Genomic DNA, 20,936 nt, shown 5'->3' with positions numbered 1-20,936 from the left:
CGAAAACCCCACATGCTCCACAAAACTTTGGAATCTTCTCATATTTCACAGCATAGAACTCCCTCTGACCAGCTCTGGACATAGTAACACACCTTGCTAGGGGTGTCCTGACATCAATTCGAACTCTGGCTCTAACAAAATTGCCCACACCTTGGACATCAGTCTCTACTTTCACTACCTTCCCCACTTTCTTTTCAATCAAATTCTTGACCAAAGTGTTGTTCCTATAACCAATCGGAAGCTTATGGATTTGAATCCACACGGTTATGAAATTAAGATCAACCGATTCAATTGGAGAAAGCCCATCATATTTCTCGATGGATACAGCGTTCTGACGAAACAGCCAGGGACCTCCCTGTTCAACCTTGATCCAATCTCCAAGACATGAGCATTGGATAGAGAAAAGGCGTTCCTCCAAACCTGTGAATTTTATCTCCTTTGCAGGACTCCAGGCAACTCTCATGTGTTGTTCAAAAGTTTGCGGACTGAAAAATTTGACGTATGAACACGAGCTAAAGCAGTCCACTTCATACCTTCTTTTGGAACATCTATCTGATCTTCAAACACAAGATCATCTTCTTCATCCTCCTCTATCCCCAGACGCAGCAGCATCTCGTTCAAGGCTTCGTTTTTCTGTAATCCCGATCCGCTCGCCTGATCGCTCGTACTTCCATGTGTTGACGACATCATGTAGATTGAAAAGCTTCAGAGCTCCCGTACTTTGCTCCCGAGAACTCAGCCACGGACTAAAACTGGGGTTGCACACCACCACGATCCGAGACCGGATCAGATTCGCGAACGGAAACCAACACGGAATCGCAGATGAGAACTCCCCGCCGGTGAATCTCCGACGGCTGAGGCTGGAAACCCTAGTCGCCCGAGGATGCCTAGGTCAGGAAAAACGGTTCACAAAATTTGGTCCAAGTTAGCAAAACTTAAGGATCTACATACTTTTAACATGGCAATGTTAGCACTGGAGGATCCTAATTCTTTATGTGCAAGAGTTCTTCGTGCTAGATACTATCCGGATGGTAACCTACTGAAGGCGAAGTTGAAAAGTGGGAGTTCTTTTACCTGGCAAAGTGTGATATATGGGATGCAACCTTTGAACAGAGGTTGTATTTGGAGAGGTTGGGGGTTGGAGCCATTGTTACTGAAGTCTTCCAAAATGATCGATTAGGGGCTATGGTACTGGAACATATGATCTTAAACCAGGGGATGTGAATGTCGTTGGGAGGTATTGGCTTTGTAGAGATTCTGCTCACTGCAGCATGGTACATTTGGTGGGAAATGAGACAGTTTATGCATGGTGAAAATCTCCAACTTACCCACAGAAGCGCTATAGCGATTGGTGTGCTAGCCACCAATTACTAGAGGCCAAGAAAGAAGAAAGTTGAAAGGAAAAAAAGAGTCTTGGGTGCGGCCACCAAAAGATACAATAAAGATCAATGTTGATGCAGCTTTTGACATCAAGGAAAGGGGGCTATGGGAGCTATAGCCAGGAACTCTAATCGAAAATTTCCAATCACAAGCTGCAATGAAATTCATTTTGTGGCAGATCCTTTCATGGTGGAGGCATATGCATTGCGAGATGGCTTAAGCTTAGTTCAGTTTTTGGGAGGCAACAAATTTATATCCAGTTGGATAACATTGAGGTGATTGAAACAATGGTGGACGATGGTTTTTCGGCTACACCATCTGCAGCAATCTTTGCAGACTCCTAGCGTCTGGGTTTAGAGAGACCTCCTTTTAGCATTGTAGTAGGGAGGCTAATGAAGCTGCTCATGTGCTTGCTAGGTATAGCTTTACTGATCATGTTGATCATTTTTGGGATGATGATCCCCTAGTTTTCTACTTTCAAAACTCATAAACGATGTAGCAGTGTTTGAGAATCAATAAAGCTAGCCAGAAGGCTTATACTCGGAAAAAAATTGGTCCAAGTTATTAAAATGTACTACCTCCGATCAGTTATAATTGACATTGGACACAGCTAGAAGGTAGCTAGCTACACTTCGCGTCGATTAAAACCTAGCTGAGGAAGTACATGCTATTGAAAATTATGCCGAGTTTAATTCAATGTGCTTCTCACTCTTGAAGGGCAAGGAAAATTATTGAAACTCGTTCTGAACTGAAATAGCTGTTGTTGTAGTCCAGTTGCCTTTCTTTTTTCTCCTTGTTCCTGTACTCTGTACAACTCTTTTACAATCAATGAAAAGCAGCTCCTACTGCCTTTTCGTCCAAAAGAAAGGGCAAGGAATAATTTCAAACAAGTCTTTGTTGTGAATGAGCAACTAGTATTCACAGTGGGCCAAAGGCCAGTACATGTACAAGGATACAATATGCAGGGAAACCCCCCACACTATGGGAATATACAATATAGGGGACTACAGGGGACTATACACCACTAACACCCCCCCTCAAACTCATGGTGGATCAACAACACTGAGTTTGGAGAGAAAGAACCCATGCTGTGTTCTGCGGTCCGGACCTTCGTGGAAGAAGTCGGCAAGGCTGTAGCTCGGAAGGCACATAATGAGGGTCCACAACCCGCTCCGCACGACGCATGACGCACGTAGAAGGCATCAACACCTATGTGTTTGGTGAGCTCGTGCTTCACCGGGTCACGCGCAATGCCGATGGCACCGCATCTTGTCCGATAAGAGAGGGGTCGGAGCATCGGCTGAAACACCAAAGTCCGCAAGTAACCAGCGTAACCAAGTCACCTCAGCCCGTCAATAGAGCCATCACTCGCAACTCAGACCTCAACAACGGAACGAGAGATCGCAACCTGCTTCTTGGTCTTCCAAGCAATGAGAGAGCCACCAAGAAAGACACAGTAGGCAGAAAGAGACTTGCGATCCTCTGGATCGCTAGCCCAGGTAGCATCTGAGTAGGTCTGGAGCTGTAAGGAGCTGGAGCGAGGAAAGAAAAGCCGACGAGAGATAGTGCCACGAAGATAGCGAAGGACACGAAGAAGATTACTATAGTGGACACTAGTGGGAGCAGCCATGAACTGACTCAGAATGTGGACTGGGTAGGAGATGTCAGGACGTGTGACAGCAAGGTAGACAAGACTCCCAACCAAGTGACGATAGCGAGTCGGGTCCGGAAGAGGATCACCATCAGTGGAACGGAGGCGGACATTGAGCTCCATAGGAGTCTCGACAATGCGCTCATCACTAAGAGCGGCACGAGTGAGAAGGTCCTGAATATATTTCTCCTGGGAGATATAGAAGCCATCGGAGGTAGAGGAAACCTCAAGCCCAAGAAAGTAGCGGAGAGGACCAAGATCAGTCATGAGAAACTGATCGCGAAGACGTGTGATGTCTACGGGAGCTTCTATTCTCGTAGACAGTGTTGGGCCTCCAAGAGCAGAGGTTTGTAGAACAGCAGCAAGTTTTCCCTTAAGTGGATCACCCAAGGTTTATCGAACTCAGGGAGGAAGAGGTCAAAGATATCCCTCTCATGCAACCCTGCAACCACAAAGCAAGAAGTCTCTTGTGTCCCCAACACACCTAATAGGTGCACTAGTTCGGCGAAGAGATAGTGAAATACAGGTGGTATGAATGAATATGAGCAGTAGTAACGGCGCCGAGAAAATAGCTTGTCTGGCGTGTAGTTGATGGTGGTAATATGGTAGCAGTAATGCTAACGATAAAACAAGAAACAAGCAAGTAGTAACGCAACGGTAGCAAGTATTTAGGAACAAGGCCTAGGGATTACACTTTCACTAGTGGACACTCTCAACATTGATCACATAACAGTAATAGATAAATGCATACTCTATACTCTCTTGTTGGATGATGAACACATTGCGTAGGATTACACGAACCCTCAATGCCGGAGTTAACAAGCTCCACAATTCAATGTTCATATTTAAATAACCTTAGAGTGCATGAAAGATCAACACGACTAAACCAAGTACTAACACAGCATGCACACTTGTCACCTTCACACTATGTAGGAGGAATAGATCACATCAATACCATCATAGCAATAGTTAACTTCATAATCTACAAGAGATCACAATCATAGCCTACGCCAAGTACTAACACGGATGCACACACACTGTCACCATTACACCGTGCAGGAGGAATAAAACTACTTTAATAACATCACTATAGTAGCACATAGATAAATTGTGATACAAAACACATTGCAATCATAAAGAGATATAAATAACCACTTCACTATGCCATTCATAACAGTGAATAAGTATTCTGTGAAATATAGCCTAAGAGACCCACACGGTGCACACACTGTCACCTTTACACACGTGGGACAAGGAGTCTCCGGAGATCACATAAGTAAAACTCACTTGACTAGCATAATGACATCTAGATTACAAGCATCATCATATGAATCTCAATCATGTAAGGCAGCTCATGAGATTATTGTATTGAAGCACATAGGAGAGAGATTAACCACATAGCTACCGGTACAGCCCGAGCCTCGATGGAGAACTACTCCCTCCTCATGGGAGACAGCAGCGTTGATGAAGATGGCGGTGGTGTCGATGGAGGAGCCTTCCGGGGGCACTTCCCCGTCCCGGCGGCGTGCCGGAACAGAGACTCCTGTCCCCAAATCTTGGCTTCGCGATGGCGGCGGCTCTGGAAGGTTTCTCGTACCGTGGTTTTTCGTATCAATGTTTTAGGTCAGGGACCTTTATATAGGCGAAGAGGCGGCGTCAGAAGGTCGAAGGGGCGACGACATCATAGGGCGGCGCGGCCAGGGCCGCGCCGGCCTATCATCTGGGGCCCCTGTGGCCCCCCTCTGGCGACTCTCGGGTGTTCTGGAAGCTTCGTGGAAAAATAGGATGCTGGGTCTTGATTTCGTCCGATTCCGAGAATACTTCCTTACTAGGATTTACGGAACCAAAAACAGCGAGAAAACGAGAAGCGGCCCTTCGGCATCTCGTCAATAGGTTAGTTCCGGAAAACGCATAATAATGACATAAAGTATGCATAAAACATGTAGATATCATCAATAATGTGGCATGGAACATAAAAAATTATCGATACGTCGGAGACGTATCGGCATCCCAAAGCTTAGTTCTGCTCGTCCCGAGCGAGTAAACGATAACAAAGATAATTTACTGGAGTGACATGCCATCATAAACTTGATCATATTGTAAACATATGTAATGAATGCAGCGATCAAAACAATGGTAATGACATGAGTAAACAAGTGAATCATAAAGCAAAGACTTTTCATGAATAGTACTTCAAGACAAGCATCAATAAGTCTTGCATAAGAGTTAACTCATAAAGCAATAAACCAAAGTAAAGGTATTGAAGCAACACAAAGGAAGATTAAGTTTCAGCGGTTGCTTTCAACTTGTAACATGTATATATCATGGATAATTGTCAACATAGAGTAATATAACAAGTGCAATATGCAAGTATGTAGGAATCAATGCACAGTTCACACAAGTGTTTGCTTCTTGAGGTGGAGAGAGATAGGTGAGCTGACTCAACATAAAAGGTAAAAGAATGGTCCTTCAAAGAGGAAAGCATCGATTGCTATATTTGTGCTAGAGCTTTGGTTTTGAAAACATAAAGAGAGCAATAAAAGTAAAATTTTGAGAGATGTTTGTTGTTGTCAACGAATGGTAGTGGGCACTCTAACTACCTCATCAACCAGACTTTCAAGAGCGGCTCCCATGAAGGACGTTATCTCTACCAGCAAGGTAGATCATCCCTCTTATCTTTTGTTTACACATGTACTTTAGTTTAGTTTTTCTTTATTTATGGATGACACTCCTCCCAACCTTTTGCTTACACAAGCCATGGCTAACCGAATCCTCGGGTGCCTTCCAACATTCACATACCATGGAGGAGTGTCTATTTGCAAAATTAAGTTGCTTACTTGATGAATCAGAGCAAAACATGTGAAGAGAATTATTAATGAAAGTTAATTAGTTGGGGCTGGGAACCCCATTGCCAGCTCTTTTTGCAAAATTATTGGATAAGCGGATGTGCCACTAGTCCATTGTGAAAGTCTGTCAAAAGTAAATGACAAGATCGAAAGATAAAACACCACATACTTCCTCATGAGCTATAAAACATTGACACAAATAAGAGGTGATAAATTTTGAATTATTTAAAGGTAGCACTCAAGCAATTTACTTTGGAATGGCGGAGAAATACCATGTAGTAGGTAGGTATGGTGGACACAAATGGCATAGTAGTTGGCTCAAGGATTTTGGATGCATGAGAAGTATTCCCTCTCGATACAAGGTTTAGGCTAGCAAGGTTATTTGAAACAAACACAAGGATGAACCGGTGCAGCAAAACTCACATAAAAGACATATTATAAACATTATAAGACTCTACACCGTCTTCCTTGTTGTTCAAACTCAATACTAGAAATTATCTAGACCTTAGAGAGACCAATTATGCAAACCAAATTTTAGCAAGCTCTATGTATTTCTTAATTAATAGGTGAAAAGTATATGATGCAAGAGCTTAATCATGAGCATAACAATTGCCAAGTATCACATTATCCAAGACATTTTACCAATTACTACATGTAGCATTTTCCGTTTCCAACCAAATAACAATGAACGAAGCAGTTTCAACCTTCGCCATGAACTTTAAAAGCTAAGAACACATGTGTTCATATGAACCAGCGGAGCGTGTCTCTCTCCCACACAAGCATGTATTTATTCAGAGAATGAAAATAACAAAACAAAAACAAAAATAAAAGCACAAAGACGCTCCAAGTAAAGTACATAAGATGTGACCGAATAAAAATATAGTTTCAAGAGAAGGAACCTGATAATTGTCGATGAAGAAGGGGATGCCTTGGGCATCCCAAAGCTTAGATGCTTGAGTCTTCTTGAAATATGCAGGGATGAACCACCGGGGCATCCCCAAGCTTAGACACTTCACTCTTTTTGATCATAGTATATCATCCTCCTCTCTTGACCCTTGAAAACTTCCTCCACACCAAACTCGAAACAAACTCATTAGAGGGTTAGTGCATAATCAAAAACTCACATGTTCAGAGGTGACACAATCATTCTTAACACTTCTGGACATTGCCCAAAGCTACTGGAAGTCAATGGAACAAAGAAATCCATCCCACATAGCAAAAGAAGCAATGCGAAATAAAAGGCAGAATCTGTCAAAACAGAACAGTCCGTAAAGACGAATTTTAAAAGGGCACCAGACTTGCTCAAATGAAAATGCTCAAATTGAATGAAAGTTGCGTACATATCTGAGGATCACTCACGTAAATTGGCATAATTTTCTGAGTTACCTACAGAGAATTAGGCCCAGATTCGTGACAGCAAGAAATATGTTTCTGCGCAGTAATCCAAATCTAGTATGAACCTTACTATCAAAGACTTTACTTGGCACAACAATGCAACAAAACTAAGATAAGGAGATGTTGCTACAGTAGTAAACAACTTCCTAGACACAAATATAAAACAAAGTACTATAGCAAAATAACACATGGGTTATCTCCCAAGAAGTTCTTTCTTTATAGCCATTAAGATGGGCTCAGCGGTTTTAATGATGCACTCGCAAGAAATAGTAGTTGAAGCAAAAGATAGCATCAAGAGGCAAATTCAAAACAAATTTAAGTCTAACATGCTTCCTATGCATAGGAATCTTGTAAATAAACAAGTTCATGAAGAGCAAAGTGACAAGCATAGGAAGATAAAACAAGTGTAGCTTCAAAAATTTCAGCACATAGAGAGGCATTTTAGTAACATGAAAATTTCTACAACCATATTTCCCTCTCTCATAATAACTTTTAGTAGCAACATGAGCAAACTCAACAATATAACTATCACATAAAGCATTCTTATCATGAGTCTCATGCATAAAATTATTACTCTCCACATAGGCATAATCAATTTTATTAATTGTAGTGGGAGCAAATTCAACAAAGTAGCTATCATTATTATTCTCATCATCAAATATAGGAGGCAAAGTATCATCAAAGAAAATTTTCTCCTCAATGCCTGGGGGACTAAAAAGATCATGCTCATCAAAACCAGCTTCCCCAAGCTTAGAATTTTCCATATCATTAGCAACAATGGTATTCAAAGTGTTCATACTAATATGTTCCATGGGTTTTTTAATTTTCGCATCAAACCATCCATGTCTTAAATCAGGAAATAGAATAAGAAGCTCATTGTTGTCCATTATGCCTAACTAGTGAAAATAAAAACAAGAAACAAAAAGATGCAATTGCAGGATCTAAAGGAAATAGCTTCGAGTACTTACAACGGCGAAAATAGCTTAGTAGCCGAGATCCGGAGTGTGAGTACCTTTTACCTTTCCTCCCCGGCAATGGCGCCAGAAAATAGCTTGATGTCTACGGGAGCTTCTATTCTTGTAGACAATGTTGGGCCTCCAAGAGCAGATGTTTGTAGAACAGCAGCAAGTTTTCCCTTAAGTGGATCACCCAAGGTTTATCGAACTCAGGGAGGAAGAGGTCAAAGATATCCCTCTCATGCAACCACCGCAACCACAAAGCAAGAAGTCTCTTGTGTCCCCAACACACCTAATAGGTGCACTAGTTCGACGAAGAGATAGTGAAATACGGAGTGGTATGAATGAATATGAGCAGTAGTAACGACGCCGTAGAAAATAGCTTGTCGGCGTGTAGTTGATGGTGGTAATATGGTAGCGATAGTAACGCAGTAAAACAAGAACAAGCAAGTAGTAACGCAGCAAGTAGCGTATTTAGGAACAAGGCCTAGGGATTACACTTTCACTAGTGGACACTCTCAACATTGATCACATAACAGAATAGATAAATGCATACTCTACACTCTCTTGTTGGATGATGAACACATTGCGTAGGATTACACGAACCCTCAATGCCGGAGTTAGCAAGCTCCACAATTCAATGTTCATATTTAAATAACCTTAGAGTGCATGAAAGATCAACACGACTAAACCAAGTACTAACACAAGCATGCACACTTGTCACCTTCACACTATGTAGGAGGAATAGATCACATCAATACCATCATAGCAATAGTTAACTTCATAATCTACAAGAGATCACAATCATAGCCTACGCCAAGTACTAACACGGATGCACACACTCGTCACCATTACACCGTGCGGGAGGAATAAAACTACTTTAATAACATCACTAGAGTAGCACATAGATAAATTGTGATACAAAGCACATTGCAATCATAAAGAGATATAAATAAGCACTTCACTATGCCATTCATAACAGTGAATAAGTATTCATGAAATATAGCCTAAGAGACCCACACGGTGCACACACTCGTCACCTTTACACACGTGGGACAAGGAGTCTCACGGAGATCACATAAGTAAAACTCACTTGACTAGCATAATGACATCTAGATTACAAGCATCATCATATGAATCTCAATCATGTAAGGCAGCTCATGAGATTATTGTATTGAAGCACATAGGAGAGAGATTAACCACATAGCTACCGGTACAGCCCCGAGCCTCGATGGAGAACTACTCCCTCCTCATGGGAGACAGCGAGCGTTGATGAAGATGGCGGTGGTGTCGATGGAGGAGCCTTCCGGGGGCACTTCCCCGTCCCGGCGGCGTGCCGGAACAGAGACTCCTGTCCCCCAGATCTTGGCTTCGCGATGGCGGCGGCTCTGGAAGGTTTATCGTACCGTGGTTTTTCGTATCGATGTTTTAGGTCAGGGACCTTTATATAGGCGAAGAGGCGGCGTCAGAAGGTCGAAGGGGCGACGACACCATAGGGCGGCGCGGCCAGGGCCTGGGCCGCGCCGGCCTATCATCTGGGGCCCCTGTGGCCCCCCTCTGGTGACTCTCGGGTGTTCTGGAAGCTTCGTGGAAAAATAGGATGCTGGGCCTTGATTTCGTCCGATTCCGAGAATATTTCCTTACTAGGATTTCTGGAACCAAAAACAGCAGAAAAGAGGAACTGGCCCTTCGGCATCTCGTCAATAGGTTAGTTCCGGAAAACGCATAATAATGACATAAAGTATGCATAAAACATGTAGATATCATCAATAATGTGGCATGGAACATAAGAAATTATCGATACGTCGGAGACGTATCAACGGGCCTTGACAAAGGCAATGTACTCAGGGTCATCGCCTGTGATGATCATGTCATCAACATAAAGAAGAACCAGAGTGCGACCACGAGAGGATGTGTGGACAAAAAGCGCAGGGTCATGTGCGCTAGGGACGAAACCAGCAGCGGTGACCACAGAGGCAAAACGCTAAAACCAGGCGCGAGGGGCTTGCTTAAGGCCATAGAGAGAGCGCCGGAGACGACAGACCATGCCATCGGGAACAGAGTAGCCAGGAGGTGGCTGCATGTATACCTCCTCACTCAACTCACCGTTAAGAAAAGCATTCTGCACATCAAGCTGACAGACAAACCAGTGACGAACAGAAGCAACGGCAAGAAGAGTACGAACAGTGGTCATGTGAGCCACTGGAGCAAAGGTCTCGTCATAGTCATGGCCATGCTCCTGCTGAAAGCCGCGAGCGACAAGTCGAGCCTTGTAGCGCTCAAGAGAACCATCGGAGCGAGTCTTGATCTTGTAGACCCACTTGCAGGTGATGGGACGAATAGACGAAGGAGGAGTGACAACATCCCAAGTGCCAGTACGCTCAAGAGCAGCAATCTCCTGAGCCATCGCTAGCTGCCATTCGGGATGAGCAAGGGCATCCCGATAAGAACTCGGCTCGAGGGCAGCAGAAAGACCGTAGTGAGTGGGAGAATAGCGATCAGGAGGAGGACGAGGCCGAGCACGAAGATGGTGAGTCGGCTCGGACGGAGAGGGCATCGCAGTAGAGGTAGAAGGTGTATCAGGAGAAGCAGCATCATCCTCACGGGGACGACGGGAGTAGTGAAAAGGGTAGGGAGGGAGGACCGTAGTCGAGGAAGGTGACATGGGAGGGGAAGATGTGGTGGATGGGGACGGTGGTGAGGGAGGAGAGGGGGGTATGGCGGGTGGAGGAGGAGAAGGTGGTGAGATACTCGGCAGAGCAGGAACCGGAGGCACAGGAGGAGGTGAGTCAGGGAACATGAGAAAAGAGATATCATACACCGAGAAGGAAGAGGAGGAGGGACGCGGGTAGAAAGGACGGGACTCATCAAAAGTGACATCCCGAGATATGCGCATCCGACGGCCAATAGGATCCCAACACTTATATCCTTTGTGCTCAGGGCTGTAGCCAAGGAAGACACACTCAACAGACTGAGCACTCAGCTTGGTGCGTTCGCGTGGAGCAAGAAGAACATAGCAAACGCAACCAAAAAGACGAAGGGTCGAGTAATCAGGAGTGTGACCAATGAGACGCTCAAGAGGAATACCACCACCGCAAGGTCGTGGAGGGTCGAAGGTTGATGAGATAGGTGGAAATAGACACAGCCTCATCCCAGAAGTGAGGAGGAAGAGAGGCAGCGATCATCATCGCACGTGCCATCTCAAGAAGGTGACGATGTTTGCGCTCAGCCACGCCATTTTGGGCATGGGCGCCAGGACAGGAAAACTGGGCAAGAGTACCCTGTTCAGCAAGAAAACCACGCAACTGGTGGGAGATATATTCACCGGCAGAATCAGCCCGAAAGACACGGATAGGGGTCGAAAACTGAGTATGGACCATGGTAGCAAAACGCTTATATATCGAGAGAACCTCGCTGCGAGAAGTCATAAAATAAATCCAAGTGTGGCGAGAGAAGTCATCGATAAAAAGAACATAGTAGCGGTGGCCCCCTTTTGAAGCAAAAGGAGCCGGACCCCATACATCAGAATGGACCAAGTCAAACGGACGCTGAGATATAGACGCACTAGTAGGATAAGGTAACTGATTCTGTTTACCAAACCTACAACCGTGACAACCCTGAAGCGAGACATCTCCTGAGACAGTCCCCAGGAGGCCTCGACGAAGTAAAGATGACAAGCGAGAACCACAAAGATGACCAAGACGATGGTGCCACTGCTGAAAGGAGGCGGTGGTGGAAGCAGCAAGCAGACATGGAGTTGTCGATGAAGTGGTGGAAGAAGGAACATGAAGCCAGTCAAGCTCCCAAAGTCCCTGGGAGTCATGGCACCGAGGGCCAGCCCCAACCAGGGCCCGAGTGTGAGTGTCCTGAATAGAACAAGAATCAACATCAAGAATGACCCGACAACCAAAATCAGTGAGTTGAGCAGCGAAAAACAAATTCATGGTAAGACGGGGAACATGAGAAACATTAGGAATGGAAAAGGAGGAAGTAGAAAGAGTGCCACGACTAGCAACAGGGAGAGAAGTACCATCGGCAGTAAGAACACTAACAGGAAGAGGAAGAGGTCGAAGAGAGGAAAGAGAGGAAGAATCAGGAGACATGTGAAAAGAAGCTCCAGAATCCAGAACCCACGAAGATGTACCTGTCGGTGGAGAGGAAACAGCCGCGGAGGCAGCGATGCCGTCGAAGCAGAGCCGGAGGAGGCAAGGAGACGCTGAAGTCTCACTATATCCTGCTCAGTGAAGCCGGTGGTGACAGGCGCTGAGGGTGGAGCACGAGGAGGCACACCCCGCTGCTTCTGGTAGCAGTCAGACTCAAGGTGATCAGTCCTCCGACAGTGAGTGCAGAACCGAGGAGGGCGAGAGCGACCCCCACCACGAGAAGAGCGGGCTCCTCCAGGAGCGGCAGGCACTGGTGTAGGAAGAAGTGGCGGTGCAGGAGCAGTGGGAACTCGAGCAGCAAGGACAGAGGGTGTCCCAAGCAGGCCAGCACCACGCAGACGAGTCTCCTCAGCACGAAGCTCGGTCGGCACCTCCGAGATAGGAACACGGCCTCGAGCAAACAACCGAGCGCGACGAGGCTCAAACTCGGGCGAAGACGAGATAGGAACTCATGGATCCTCCGAAATTCCATATCGGAACGTCATCGTCCGACAACACCGGCAAGTACCACGGACAAGACCTGCGAAGGGAGTCAAGCCGGCGCCGGATCGCCGCACTGCGGGTGTAGAACTCATCAACGGTAGAGTCACCTCGTCGAAGATCATGCTCCCGACGCAAAACGGATAAGTACGAGAGAATCCCCGGAAGGTCGATAGCGCCGGCGAAGGTGAGACCACATCTCGGCAACGAGTGGCGAGGCCCATAAACTCGAAGCAAGCGTGGCTGAACACTCGAGAAAGAACGGCGGCAGCCCCGGCATCCTCATCACACCACCGAGTAAAGCTAGCCAAGCTGTCACGATAAGAGCTAAGAGCCTCTGAATAAGCAAGTACCTGCTCCTCATATGCCTCATCAGCAGCAGCCTCAGCAGACTTGGCTGCATCCCGATCATCCTGAGTAGCATCCTCAGCCAGGGCCTATGGCACGGACGGCAGAGTAGGAGGCACATGAGCAGTGGGGTGCGGCGGACAAGAGACCTCGCCGGTAAGAACACCCCACAGCCGAAGACCACGCATATGGATGCGCAGAAAGGCAGCAAACTCCCCATAGTTGGTGCCGTCAAAGATCACTGGGCAGCGAGGAATACTGACATAGCCAGACAAAGAGGATGCCATCTTTTCCTCTTTTTTTTTTGTCAAACCAGATCTGAATCTGGCCAACTCTCACAGATCAAGCCAGGGAGCCAGCCGAAACACAGCACCCATGCAATAGAAATCCAGATCGGGGCAGCCAGCAGATCAAGCCCACGCTCAAAGAAAAGAAGATCCACCCACGAGCAACAAAGGAGTTGCAACCAAACTAGGATGGGACGGAGCAGCGGCTGGCCGGGACGAATTGGCCAGGCCAGCAGCTGGATGGGGTGGCCGGGCGGCGAGGACGGGCCGGAACAGCCGGATCCGGGCGGCAAACGAGCCAAAAATCAACAACTTCTCTTCATCTTCGAGAAAGAATGGTAGGGGAAGAAGAGAGAGAGGAGCAGCAGCTGCCGGAATAGTCGTCGGCGGCGGCACAGATCGATATGCTCTGATACCATGTTGTGAATGAGCAACTAGTATTCAGAGTGGGCCAAAGACCAGTACATGTACAAGGATACAATATTCAGGGAAACCCCCCACACTATGGAAATATACAGTATAGGGGACTACAGGGGACTATACACCACTAACAGTCTTATCCCTTAATATAACATATGAAAGTCTTAGAGTCAAGCTATGTAACAAAAACAAATTGTACTGTACACTGCAGGAAGCACAAACTTGTTTCCAGCAACTAGTTCCTTACTTAGCATAACAGAGCCAACTGTACAATTGTCTGTTTTCTTTCCATAAAGTTTCAGCTTAAACACACGTGCCCGAACACTTCCTTTCCATCCCAAACCAAGCCAACAAAAGGCTAAAGGACGTCACAGCAAGAAAATAAAACACTGATACACCACGCCCAACACATGTCCACATACGCAGAGTTAGGCGTCAGCCATCATACAGTTGGTTGCAATATTCTTGGGAGGGCACGGCGTGGGTAGAGCATCAGGAGAGGAAAGGTCAGAGATTGACATCAGCTTTGATCTGCAGTTTGCCGCCCCAGCATCCTGATACCCGTTTGCCACAGAAGTGCTCGGTGGCTTGACGTTGGTGCTTCGGAGTGAACCTGCCTCAGGAAGGGACTGGGAGATCGCGATCAGAGATTGGCGAGCAGTTTCCTGAGTGAACTCTGTTGCTGCTGCTGAAGCTGCCGGTGAGGCCATCAACCGAAGTACGGAATGCTGCATTTCAATTGTAAAAGTGGGGACGCCAGAGGTCAGAATTCTGGAAAGTTGTAATATCAAGAAGATAACACATAGGAACGATAATACGGACAAACAATGGTAGATTCATTACTTTATTTTACTTAGTGGGATTAACAAGAAAACAGAGCCGACTCACTAACTTAGTGGGTATCTATTATATCATAATGTGTAAAAGAAGCAAAAATGGAAAACGAACACCTAAATCTGTATGTAGTTGTGCTGATTTGTTTGCCACTGAGCGACAACAAACACTAAAAAATTGAAAGTTCATAGTACTATGGTGCTTGATCCGACTTTATAAATTCTAAACTATGAAACTGTCAAAACTGTGAACTTCGAAATAACGCTTAACTTGATGTCTAGAACCTTAGAATAGTTTTAAATACTCCCTCCAATCCATAATAAGTTCCCACGGTTTAGCTCAAATTTGAGCTATTTTGCACTAAACCCTCAACACTTACTATGGATCGGAGAGAGTAATGTTTTAAGCATTTTTGAGCTTTCCAAAATTACGAAAAAACATGTCTTTAGGTACTGCTTGAAATGAAAACATGCGAAAATTCATAAAGGAAGTAAGAATATTTGTGTACAGTTCAAAATGACGAGAAATTCATCATCTCTTCTGTTTTTTTTATAGAACAGAATTAGTTATATTGGTTGATAAAATCTTATCGGTTCTTAATTTCTAGCATTCCCCACTCTGATGAATTGTCTCAGTTTTTTTGTAAACCTTGAAAGACAGACCACATCTCTGAACCTCTATGCGTTTTTTATGATGTTTTTTTTGGAGTATCAGAAAAAATAAAAGTATCATGAACATAGGACATAGGTCATGCTACAGAATGGAAGTATGCAAAGATTCAATCTTCTAAAGACACGCCAATCAGTGTACTGTAAAAAAACGCAATATACCTATTGTGGCACTGCTGCACAGGAGACAAAGTCATCATATTTTGAGGATTTTTGCATGCTATTTCATTATTACATACCCTACATCTGAGATTTGTCTCTCACATTTTTTGGGGACACTTAAAAGGAAAAACGGTTCCAGAGAGTCCGGGATTTCAAATACTCCACCGGAGCAACAGGTTGAAAATGAAACATTCATTATGTCAGATTTATCAAATGAACAGACCTCGTCCTACAGAGCTAGAGACTTATGAACAAGCCAACCTGGAAAAAAGGTTGGGGATGTGGTACAAGGGGCAAGAAACGTCACAAAATATCTATATTTTGACTATATATATATATGAGCCCTTAACCTTGAAGAACCAACCTCTAGCCTCGTTAGTTCCTTTGATGGAACTCTAACAAAGATATAGTTTGGTTCTATGCACAACTCCAAGGGTGGGGAGGTTTGCCTAGCATAATTTATAAGCTCCAACAGATCATGCTTTATTTGATTTACTTAATTGGAAAAATTCAGGCAATTCCGCGTCTCAACACCAACCATTCAACGAACAAAGCCAACAAATGGTTGGGTACCTGGCTGATCTGTCCACCTAATTTTGGAGTAATAGCATAGCCTAAGAATAGCCCTCTGCACAGCAAGAAAAGATACCACGAGATTCACACTTAATATTCTAGAAGCAGAATCATCCAAGCATCCTAACTTAAGATTCTAAACAGAATCCAGCCAAGAATCCTCCAGACCAGAACTCCAGCAGAATCCAAGTATCCTCTAAACCACATCGATTCCAGAACTAACGGCCAGACCATACCGATATTTCTAATAATAAAGCTCAACAGCCATGATGAGCAGCTTGTAATAATTCCATCGGCTTGCTCCTAGAGAGGCAGGCAGGAAACAAGCGGAGATAGTTGTAAAAAGGTAAACGAACGGAGATTGCTAATCCATCCACGCGCTCCCTGAGGGGATTCCAAACTGATGCGAGGCGTCTCAGGATTCAACGCACCGACCAGGCCAGGAAAGAACCCAGGGCGCGTCCCCAGCCAAGAACCCGCGGGGAATCCTAACTTCCTAAGATGAGCGCCGTACAGACCCGCGGTTAAATTGATCAAAACCGCGACATAGATCAAACAAACACAGATCAAAGAGACCGAGAACACTGAGGTTGGGAGTGTGATTCGGGGAACTCACCGGGACGAGAGGAGACCTTTGGGAGGACGGAGGGGACACCCGAAGACGAAGAAGAAGAGAGATCGTCGCTGGCTCTGGCAAAGCAATAGTCCAAGACCAACCACACTCGTTGACGTTTTCTCCAATATAGCAGCCGGGTATCTCGCGGGCGGCGAATCCCCTGCCGGACCCGGCCCAAGCTCACGCTGTCCGCACGTCCCGAGATGGACGGCTCGGAATCGGATCCGGTCCGTGGACCGACCTTTGCGCCGCCCGGCCCTCTCGCTGTCTTTATCGGATAGGAATCGGCGAGCTGATTGCGAATTTTAACATTCTTAATTTGAAAAAAAATACCGCGAGGCACCGGTGCGCGCGCACAATGGGTCTATGGCATGTGGGGACAGATCTCGTCGGACCTCGGGCGGAGTGTGGATGGCCGGTGAGCAGTTCGTGTCCGTACGTGGGTTTCGAGGCTGGTCGCACCGAGGCTAGAGACAGCTGAGTCAGTTGCGTGCGTTGCATGGTGGCCTCGTAGGTTGTAGGAGTAGTCTGGAAGCATCGCCGTCGTCATGCTTGGCACGTGTCGATGGACTATTGGATGCTGCTCTAGGTTGACATGGACCTGTTGTCACGACCTGGGCTGGGCTGCTAGCTTGGGGCATTTTCAAAACCTAGGAATAAAAAAACATAGAATTGAGATGTACACTAATGATAAAATAAATACACGAAAAATAAAGTACTTCCTTGGATCCATATTTTGAAGCGTCTCAACCTTCATGTTTTCTGTGACAAGATCTTAGGACCAAACATTATACTTATCCACACAAAAGAAGAACAAAATATCCACAATTTATACACTAGAACACTAAATAATATGTGTGATAGTGGTCGGAATATCTTAAAACCCCGCACCATAACATTTCAACCGTACATATAAATACGCAGAGTTTATGTTCCATTTGTTCTCATATTTTCAACTACGATAATATCAACAAGTGATTAGAGCTCCACTTGATACACATGCATATGTAGGAAAAATCACATTTGTGGTGAAAGCGGCCTATCACATGTCTATTATATTTATTTTGTTTAATGAAAGTTGTATTGTTGCATCGTTACTCCCTTCTGGAGCATGGGCATGATTTCACGTAATCGGATAATAAAAAAGAAGATTGATCAAAGAGTTTATACCATTGCACTATATGTGGTTCCAAAGAATAATTTCCGTACAAAACGGAAACTTCTTTATAAATTATTTATAGTTTGTTGGTAATTCGAGTTCTGATTTGTTCATTTTGTTTTGTAATTATATAATAAAATTCCACACGGAAAATATTTTTTAATTTAGGTCAAACAAGTTGGACGATAAAAACTCATGAATAATTTGTACTACAACAAAGGATGAAGATTCTAGTTGAAATGGTGTCCGCAATAACATTGTTGACGGTCAACTGTGGTGGTAGTGATAGGTTTGCTCAATTCTAATTCATTAACCATTCTTTTTGTTGTTGTAAATATGCACATTGTAGGGCTTGACAATTGTTTTTTTTTATAAATTTATCAAGTATTATAAAATATTGTACATAACTCGAGAAGATTACAAACTAGACAAGCCGCAAAATCTACTCATTATTGTGCCATTATGTGAAAAAAATATTGAATATTATATTCTTGCTCTATAACCAACATATGAGAGGGAAAAGGGCCAACAACTTCCTCTCGTGCATAATTACGTTAGTAGTGACCACTTTTAACAAATCTACAAATCTACTAGTAATTACCAATAGTAGTATGAAGAGTTTTAAAAAGTAATAATTTTTTTTGTTGAACCGAAGACGCGTTGCCGTCCTCACCACCGTATCAACGGAGGCGGACAAAGCTTGTCATAGTACAACTTGTTGTAGTAGACAAGCGGAAAGTCATAGTTCTAAGACCTTAAAGGACCAACACACCAAAGCATCAACCATCGGCAACGATGACAACCGTAGATCGGAAGAGACTGGCCTCAAACCACACAAACGAAACACGAAAACCGATCGGATCGCAGATGGGATCAACCGGACACACGACTCCCAACGATGACAACCGTAGATCGGAAGAGACTGGCCTCAAACCACACAAACGAAACACGAAAACCGATCGAATCGCACAGGGAATCAACCGGACACACGACTCCACACGCCATCCGCCAGTGCTAAGTGCACCGCTGGAGTGAGGATAGGGAAAGGAGGATCTAATTCTAACTTCGATATGTCACCAACGCCTTACCATCCTAAAGAAGACACATAGAAAACCAAAAACAAGAAACACAAACCCTTTGGCCATAGAGAGGTCAGGGTCCACCCTATCTCCATGCCTGAAAGGCCATTGGAGGCGGGAAGGGCCAACGGCGGTGCCGGTAGAGGGGACAAAAACTAGCCACCTGGGGATCGCTCGGTTTCATTGAATTACTTCATTTCCCATGAATAAGAGACACATGGGAGAAGTAATTTCATTTGTGAGTTCGTGCTGGAAAACTCTAAATCTTCACCTGAATTACTTCATTTCCCATGAATAAGAGACACCTTTATCTAAAAAAAAAGAATAAGAGACACCACGGAGAGAAGTAATTTCATTTGTGAATTTATGCAAGGAAAACTCTAAATAGGGATAGTATCTGTGCACTCCAAACATGACAAGATCGTACTGATATTAGGCAAAGGACTTAGTCTCACAACCAGCGAACACCATGCGGGTATAAAATGGCATTTACCAACTGAAGCAACTTGTTAGAAAGAGCTCTAAAAAAACTTGTTACAAAGCAGTAGATTTTCTAACAGGATCAGTGCAAAATGATGCCATGCACAAAGCTAGGTACATAGACTGTCATCGTGAGAACACATTTCTACTTGGTATAGTTAACTCAACAGACATAACAATATAATTCTCCTTTTCGGGAGTACAAGGATAACTGTAGTCTGTACATAAAAGACATATACTGAACGTTGATATCCATTGCAAGGTCTTACGATTGGCTGCAAAAGAAAAGAGGATGTTCTTATCATTGCATTCACAAACAGAAACTTCATATATCTTATTGTTTCGTTCACTAGATCTCTTGTAGTTCCTCTGTTCCAGACATGATTTTGATGAACAACACAAGAGACAACACTTCAGCTGACCAGCAGAGGAGCATAGCTACCATGCAGTAAAATTCTGAAAGTCTGGACCATTCAGTTATACTAACTATTTGAAGGCCATGAACAACACAGCTCCTGAAAATCATTCATCAATTAACTGATAACCAACAAATTGAAGGCTATACATCTTACTGATCCATCACTTTTGTGCAGCTCCGATTTCCTTGGAAATCCATATGTTTCTTATATATATGTACTCCCTCCGTTCCAAATTAAGTGACGCGGCTTTGTCTAGATAGAGTGTATCTACACGCTAAAACATGTACATATACATGTGTATCTAGACAAAGTTGTGTCAATTAGTTTGGAACGGAGGGAATACTTCAGTAGCAAAATTCACATAGTGGAACTTATATTTCCTACCTGGTATGTAGTTAGCTGTAATGGACTTTGAGATACTTGCCCCTATTTTTTCATATTAGTTGCTTGCTCAAAGTGTTGATTAATATTAGTACCTCCGTTCTGAAATATAAGTCATTTTAGAAAGCTATTTTAGCTTTCTAAAAAGGCTTACATTTCGGAATAGAGGTAATAGTAACTGCCTAAACCTAGATTTGATGTGACAAAACTGGATAGCCCCGGCAACTGTTGCATTCAGTCAACTGGGTATTTGTGTTCGGAATGAACATTTTTCCAGTAAGATTACTCACTAGACGTCCTAACAATAGTTGAATGCCATACATCTTACTGAGCTACGAATTATGTGCAGCTCTGATTGTCCTTGCGAATCCACATGTTTCTTATACATAATATCAGTAACAAAGATCGGATATATCAAGCTATATTACCTAACTGATATGTAGTCAATTACAATGGCCTTTTGAGATATTTGCTCTTAATTTTTCAGATCAATAACTTGCTCTTCATAGTTTTGATTAATTAGTAATTTCCTATGTCTACATTCGCTGTGACAAAACTGGATACCTCCTAGTTGCATTCATTTAACTCGGCTTCAGTGCTACGAATGAACATTTGACTAGTAAGATAACCCACTAGACA

General features: G+C 44.2%; 1 protein-coding gene across 1 annotated transcript; it reads right to left on the bottom strand.

Annotated features, from left to right (window-relative positions):
• Window positions 1–14,106: 14,106 nt before the first annotated feature.
• On the bottom strand, window positions 14,107–16,896 carry LOC124688081. Its single transcript, XM_047221798.1, has 2 exons — window positions 16,780–16,896; window positions 14,107–14,654 (listed from the first exon to the last, which is right to left on the bottom strand). Exon 2 carries the CDS (start codon window positions 14,634–14,636, stop codon window positions 14,355–14,357), a length of 282 nt encoding a protein of 93 aa, XP_047077754.1. The 5' UTR covers window positions 14,637–14,654; window positions 16,780–16,896; the 3' UTR covers window positions 14,107–14,354.
• Window positions 16,897–20,936: the final 4,040 nt, after the last annotated feature.

The sequence above is a fragment of the Lolium rigidum genome, chromosome 2, assembly GCF_022539505.1.
Source record: "Lolium rigidum isolate FL_2022 chromosome 2, APGP_CSIRO_Lrig_0.1, whole genome shotgun sequence".
Classification (NCBI taxonomy): Eukaryota; Viridiplantae; Streptophyta; class Magnoliopsida; order Poales; family Poaceae; genus Lolium; species Lolium rigidum.
This window is presented reverse-complemented; position numbering and strand designations above follow the sequence as displayed.